We start from the raw sequence: 6728 nt of genomic DNA on the forward strand, positions 1-6728 counted from the left end.
GTGTGTGTTTGCTGCTCCTGCCCAGAGGCAGCAGGATGGATATTTGCTAAAAGGCTCTTAAAAATAATCTCTGTTTGTCGTGCTGGCCCCAGTCTTGCTCAAAGTTTGCTCCACATATCCTGTATGTGTGACAACTGACAGACTTGGAAACATGTTGGAAGTTGGCTACAGGCAGACACTTCACTATGATCTTTAAAATATACAGCATGACGCGAGATATTTTAAATAGATCAAAATACATTTATTACATATTTATATTATTTTCTCTAGTCTATTTATATCTTTTGGAGACTCTTATATATAATATATATAATATATTTAAAATAACATAAAATTGGCCAGTTTTGTCATCTGAAATACATTTTACAAATATATATATACATTGTCACATATATCTCAAATATATGTGCAATGAGACAGAGAAACACCCGAGGTGGAAAAGGTACAGACACTTCATGGCATCCCTCGGCTTCTCTACCACCATTGCCCCAGTGAACACTCAGCTTTTTCACCCCTGGGAAACCAGTGCTCCCAGTTGCCAACCTGGTGTCGAACTGGTGAACTGGTGCCGGGTCTCTGTCCCCAAACCCACGCTGGGACAAGCCTGGGGGGCACTGGGGCGTGTTTGGGGGGAGATGGGGCCCTGGGAGCGGGCAGCAGGACAGATGTGCACAGCTGCTGGGTGAGGGGATGGGTGGCATCGGCTTGGGCACTGTCCCACGTCCTGTCCCTGCTTGTGACACATCTGGACCCTGCCCTGTGCCACCCCCCCGTGGCAGCGTTCCTGAATTGGGGGGTGGCAGGGCAGGGTGTGGCCGGACACAGCTGCCACATGCTCATTTCTGTGTGCAAGGAATGGGGAGGGCAGGGGGGACACACACGGGGGACTCTTTTGGTTTGTCAGCACGAGAGGAAAGGAAAGAGCAGGAGGGTTTAAAAACAAACGTTATTTGTTCTGCCTTATTAAAGATAGAAAAGGTGGCTCTGAAATCATCTCCTACAAAAGGTTTCAAGGTCAAGCAGGCACCGAATCGCGAAAGGTCGAGCGCTAAGTGATTGTCCCAGCCCTGAAAGACAAAGTGCACTAAATTCGGTGATGAGAAGCTAAGGCTCGTCCCGATGGCCCCGGGCGTGCCGCCACCCCCGGCCCACTGAGGACCTCGCAGGGCACGGGATGCTCTTCCCAGGGGTGGATTTGGGGCGCGGGGTTGCTTTCTGCTCTCACCGGGGAGTTTTTTAGGGTGAAGCCAAGTGGGAGCAGCAGCAGGTCCAGCCCCGACCCCCGGCTCGGAGGCTCCAGCAGCCCCGGCCCAGGGCAATCCCTGCGGGATGCTGGCCAAGAGGATTAGCGCGGCTCGCTCCTTTCTCGGACTCCTGCCATCCTCCAAGGATCAAGTGTAACGCCGGAGGAAACTCCAGGGATGGGGCTGGCTGCTCGAGGAAATGGCCGGCGGTGGCTTTTTTTGGGGGGGAGGACATTTCACCTCGCTCCTTTCCAAGCCCCTTCCACAGAGATTCCACTCCACAAAACCCCACACCCCCCGAGCATCCCTGTGCCTTCCCAGCCCCCTAAGGAAACCCAAGTGCTGAACTTGGGCTTTTCCCCCCTTTTTTTCTTTTTTTACCCCTTTCTTTGACAACTGATGGGATTTAAACTATGGCTGGGCAGCCTTCCCCGTGCTCCCTGGTGGTAGGAAAAAAGACCAGTAGCTCTGAGCTCTCACAGGTAGGCAAAAATAATATTTATACACTATGTACCGGCGTGGTCCATGGGCAGGACAAGGACTATACAGTAGATACAGGACACCTCACCAGAGCTAGACCCTCCCTAGCAGGGTTTGGGGCAGGGGGTGCGTGAACAGGGCCCAGGGAAGGTCTGAAATCCCCTCACTGTGTCAGCCACAGGTGCTCCCTGTCCCAGTTCACATCCTCCTACACAGCAGTTTAAAAATACATGTGTATATATTATTCTATTCTCCCAGGTAACACTGTACAATCATAGAAGTTTCTTTAAAAGCAATAATTTACTTAAAGACATCTCTATTTCTCTTTCGGTTTTATACAAATATTTACTGTGATATATATATATATTTATAAAGAAGTTAACCCTCTGAGAACTCTACAGCAGCAAGATGTGCACCTTTTATTTTTTTTTAATAATTATTATTTATTCAAAAGAACCTAAAACCACTTAAAAGCATTTGTTTTAAAAAAATAAATAAGTAGTGCTCACACAAAATCTCTCTGCCCCCCCTCCATCCTTCCCACCCCCCAGATGCTGTGGTGCAAAAAGCAGGGGGTAAAAGCATCCCCCCAGGAGCAAAGGGATTGGTGATGGGATGGCATCCACCTTTGCTGCCTTAGAAACATAAATGTCATGGCTGGAGCTCGATGGCACGTCCCTACATGTCCCCACTTTCGGGGACAACTCATTTGGGGCACTCAGTGCTGAAAAAGCTGCCTCCCAGTGCTGCCCCTGGAGAAGGTTTTTTCCCAGTGGTTTTTAGTGGAAGCCAAAATCAGAGCAGCCCCTTGGTGGGCAGTGTGGGGTGATGGTGACAGACACTGTGGGCAGAAACCCTGCAGGGAGGATGTCCCGGTCCCCAGCATGGTGCTCGGTGGCACAGGGCAGTGGGACACTCTGGGCAGCCGTTCCTCAGAGCCCTTGGCAAGAAGAAGATGGGGATGGGGACACAGGACAATTCCTGCTTCTGCCACCCGTGTTTGGGCACGCCACAGCAAGTCCTGACCCCAGGACACAGCTTTCCTGGTATGGACTGTGGGGAGAAAAGCACCGGGAGCCCATCACAGCCAAAATACTGAGGAGGACCCCGCTGTTGAGCCCCCTCCCCAAAGGCTCCGTGCCCAGAGTCAGACGAGGGATGCTCATGGTACAAAGCCCTTCCCATGGCCACAGGGAGCAGGGAGCCAGATTTTGGCCCCCAGAGCACCAACGAGCAGCACAGCCAGATGAAGGGACCCACAAACCTGCACCTTCCTGACTCCTTCCCTCTGTGGGGAGCGGGGCAGGGGCGGAGGCTTCTCACACATGGGGTGCTTTGCCTTGTGCCAGAGCTAAAGCTAAGCCAGGTTGTCACCAAGGCCAGCCTGAAAGGCGGTGGATGATGGGATGTGGGTCCTGCAGAGCAAAGGGGGCCTCACCCACAGGGGGGGATGCAGGATGGGGGCTGTGGAGAAGGGCTGGGACACAGGATGAGTTTGCATCTCTAAGGCACAATCCACCTTGAGGCTGGGACACGGGGATGGGATGAAGCGCAAGATGGGCTGATTTCCTCAACTGGCATCTGTTGTTTTGGGGAAAACATCTGCCTCTGAAGCAGGACTCTCTGGTGGGAATTCATAAAGCCCAGCCTGGCAGGGACACAGCTCCAAGACTAGAAGTGCAGCCCAACAAGATGACTTTCCCATTGATTTCCATGTTTGAAAATATTCTTCAAGGAAGAAAAATAGCAAATTTGTCAGAAAAGCGAGGAAATGCCCAGTTTTGAGAGCTGTCCATTCTCATTTTTGTGCTTTTCACTATTTTGTCCCACTTAAGGTGAACCTTATGAATTCCCCATCAGAGATGTTGGGGGAGACCCAACACCTCAGCAGCTGATGCTCCAGACCCCATTTTCACCCCGAAATCCAACATTTACAGAAATTGGCTAACTACCATGTTTACAATGCTTTTTTCTCTCACAGCCCTGCTTATCCTTATTACATCCCTTGCCAATAATTCCACTACTTTCTTTCACTGCCACAGACCTACAGTCACTTACATCTGTTTTCTGCCTATGAAGCCATGCCAGTGGTAATAAAAACCCAAACTGAATGCAATCTTAACTTTTAGCTCTTGCATTTACCCAACAAGTCACCCCCTCAAAGGACCCAGGTGGCTTCTTCATTCCCTTGTTCATTTTTAAAAAATACTGAATGACTTCTTTCAGATTTAATATTATTATTATTGTTATAATTATAATAATAATTATTATTATTATTTTGGTAAACAGTCTCCCAAACGGTGCAGTGAAAAAATTAAAAACCGTCTCACCTCCCTCCCCCGTTTTTTTCCCAAATTAAAAAGAAGTACATTAATGTTGCATGTTATTTCAAGTGTTGTTCTTGTGCAACTGAACCAGACCGCCTGCCGAAGGAGCAATCGTTTTGTTGTTGCTGCTCAGTTAAAAAATAAAAGGAAAAAAAAAAAAAGAAAAGAAAGAGAGAGAGAGTGAGATTTGTTTCCTGATATTTCCTCTTTTTGGATCTCGCAGTGCTCGGCTCCAGGAAAACACTGATGTTTCCCCACAGGGAGAGCAAAGCCCCACAGGGCCGCGCAGGGCGAGCACCTGCCCACACCCCACAGACCCTCCTCTCCTCATCCTTCCTTCTGTCCATCCATCCATCTATCCATCCATCCATCTGTCCATCCATCCATCCCCCGGAGCCGTGGGCCCCGCCGCAGGCACCATGGCCTGCCACCGTCCCCTCCTGCAGACCGCTCAGTGGTTATTGCGATGAAACTGAAAACTATGAACGATACTAATTTCTCAAGCATTCCTATGGCACTTGCATTGTTCTGCATAATTTGAGCGGGTTGTAGGGGAAGAGATTAGAGGAGGAAAAAAATACCCTTGGAAAAGTCAACGGAAGGACCAAGAGTCATATTTCCGACTCCCTCCTGTACGACCGCTGATCCAACGCTATTGTGGCTTGAAGCCTGTCGAACTCGTGCCTGTTGTCCGGGCTGAGGTCCTCCAGACCCCGGCTGTCATCGTCTTCCTCTTCCTCATCGCGGCTCATGAAGGCCAGCTCGTTCTCGTAGCAGAAGGAGTTGGTGCTGGGCAGCAGGAATTTGTTCTCCACCAAGTCCTTGGCGCTGCAGCGGGGGGTGGACGGGACCTCGTAGGTTTTGTGGAAGTGGGAATAGTCTACTTTGTACTGGTTTTTCTCCTCGAACAAGACAGGCTCGAAGCGGTGGCCCCACAGTATCTCACTGGCCAGGTAGGAGCTCCGAGCTTGCGTCGTCATGGCTGTGGCCTCTACCATGCCCTCCAGGATGACGACGATCTCAAAGTCATCTGTCTCCAAGTCCTGGCGGCTGATCCCAAACAAGGGACTGTCTTCATTGATCTCGTGGAGAATGGTGATGGGGGACACCAAGAAAATACGGTCCAAGCCTTTATCAAACCCCACGTCAATGTCTATTTGGTCGAGCGGAATGTACTCCCCTTCCTCCGTGATCCTTGGCTTAATTAGCTGAGCTCGTACGTGGGCTTCCACTATGTGGCTTTTCCGTAGGTTCCCCACTCTCCACATCAGGCAGAGTTTTCCATCTCTCATCGCCACTACTGCGTTATGGCTGAAAAGTAATGTCTGGGCCCGTTTTTTGGGCCTGGCCATTTTTGCCATTATTGCACCAATCATGAAAGAGTCGATTATACAGCCCACGATGGACTGAACCACCACCATGAAGACGGCGAGCGGACACTCCTCGGTCACGCAGCGGAAGCCGTACCCGATCGTCGTCTGGGTCTCGATGGAGAACAGAAAAGCAGCCACAAAGCCATTGACCTGCAGAACGCAAGGCTTGAAAGTATCATCTCCACCCGGGTTTTCTAGGTCTCCGTGAATGAGTGCAATTAGCCAGAAAATCAGCCCAAACAGTAACCAGGACACCAGAAACGCCAGGGAAAAGAGCAAGAGCATATACCTCCAGCGGATGTCAACACACGTGGTGAACATGTCTGCAATGTACCTCTGTGGCTTGTCATCCATGTTGGTGAACTCCACGTTGCACTGACCATTCTTCTTTACAAACCTGTTCCTGCATTTCCTCCTGGTGTGGATTTTCCCATTGCCAAAGCCGTTGATACCAGGCATGGTGGTCAACCTCAGCCCGTCTTCCTCGGAGGACACGATGCTGTAAGGGTTGACTCTGCCCGTAGTCATCCCTGAGCCAAGCCCACAGTGAAGGTGAAGGGTCTTGCGACTCCCAGTGTCCCCCTGACCCACCCCTGCCCACCCCCCAAATTCTGCTGCGGTGGAAGAGAAGTCCCAAACTTCCACGTCTTGGCTGCCACGTCACCACGCAGATCCCGTGAGAGGCTCTGCAATGAGAAAACAAAGACAGGGCCGTTACCACTCATGGCACAGGGACCCCAGGGGCTGCTTGACCAATGGCTCTGATAGGCTGCATGTTGAGTGACAACCTCCTACATTGTTCTAATTCTCCTTTCCTTGGCTGAGCTTCTCCCAAAAAACACACAGAGGAAAGGTCGAAGGTGTTAGAGTTTGTTCTTTCATGGTACAAAGTGAATGAACAAATCTTACTGCATTTGTGGGACACTCAACAACTCCAGCAGATGAAAAACCTAGAGTTCCTCCACTTCACTTTTCCCACGAGCTCTGCCACCAGAGAGGAAAGCAGAGAGGCCGAGCTGTTCTCCTTGGGACACAGATACCAATAAAGGTACTCCTGGAAGCGGCTCCATCAGTTCACATTGCCCGTGCCAGATGGATCGGTGCCCAGCCCAGCGCCGACCTCAGAGCACCAGCTCTTCTGGGCTCGAGGGAAAGCACAGGGAGATGTGGATTTAACCTCTGTCCCCCTGCCTGGGGATGGGAGAGGACACAGCCAAAGTGCATCTGGTTGGAGAAGGCCTCGGGAAGGTACTTGCTCAGGGCAGATGTCCTGAGGAGCAACTTTCCCAACGTATCCATTGGGA

At 50.7% G+C, this 6728-nt stretch overlaps 1 protein-coding gene across 1 annotated transcript; it reads right to left on the reverse strand.

Annotated features, from left to right (window-relative positions):
• Window positions 1-230: 230 nt before the first annotated feature.
• On the reverse strand, window positions 231-6001 carry LOC134559550 (ATP-sensitive inward rectifier potassium channel 12). Its single transcript, XM_063414418.1, has one exon. It carries the CDS (start codon window positions 5950-5952, stop codon window positions 4663-4665), a length of 1290 nt encoding a protein of 429 aa, XP_063270488.1. The 5' UTR covers window positions 5953-6001; the 3' UTR covers window positions 231-4662.
• Window positions 6002-6728: the final 727 nt, after the last annotated feature.

The sequence above is a fragment of the Prinia subflava genome, chromosome 17 (genome assembly GCF_021018805.1).
Source record: "Prinia subflava isolate CZ2003 ecotype Zambia chromosome 17, Cam_Psub_1.2, whole genome shotgun sequence".
Classification (NCBI taxonomy): Eukaryota; Metazoa; Chordata; class Aves; order Passeriformes; family Cisticolidae; genus Prinia; species Prinia subflava.

Coding starts and splice junctions, on each gene's coding strand:
- LOC134559550 (XM_063414418.1), bottom strand. CDS start 5,952: ATGACTACGGGCAGAGTCAACCCTTACAGCATCGTGTCCTCCGAGGAA.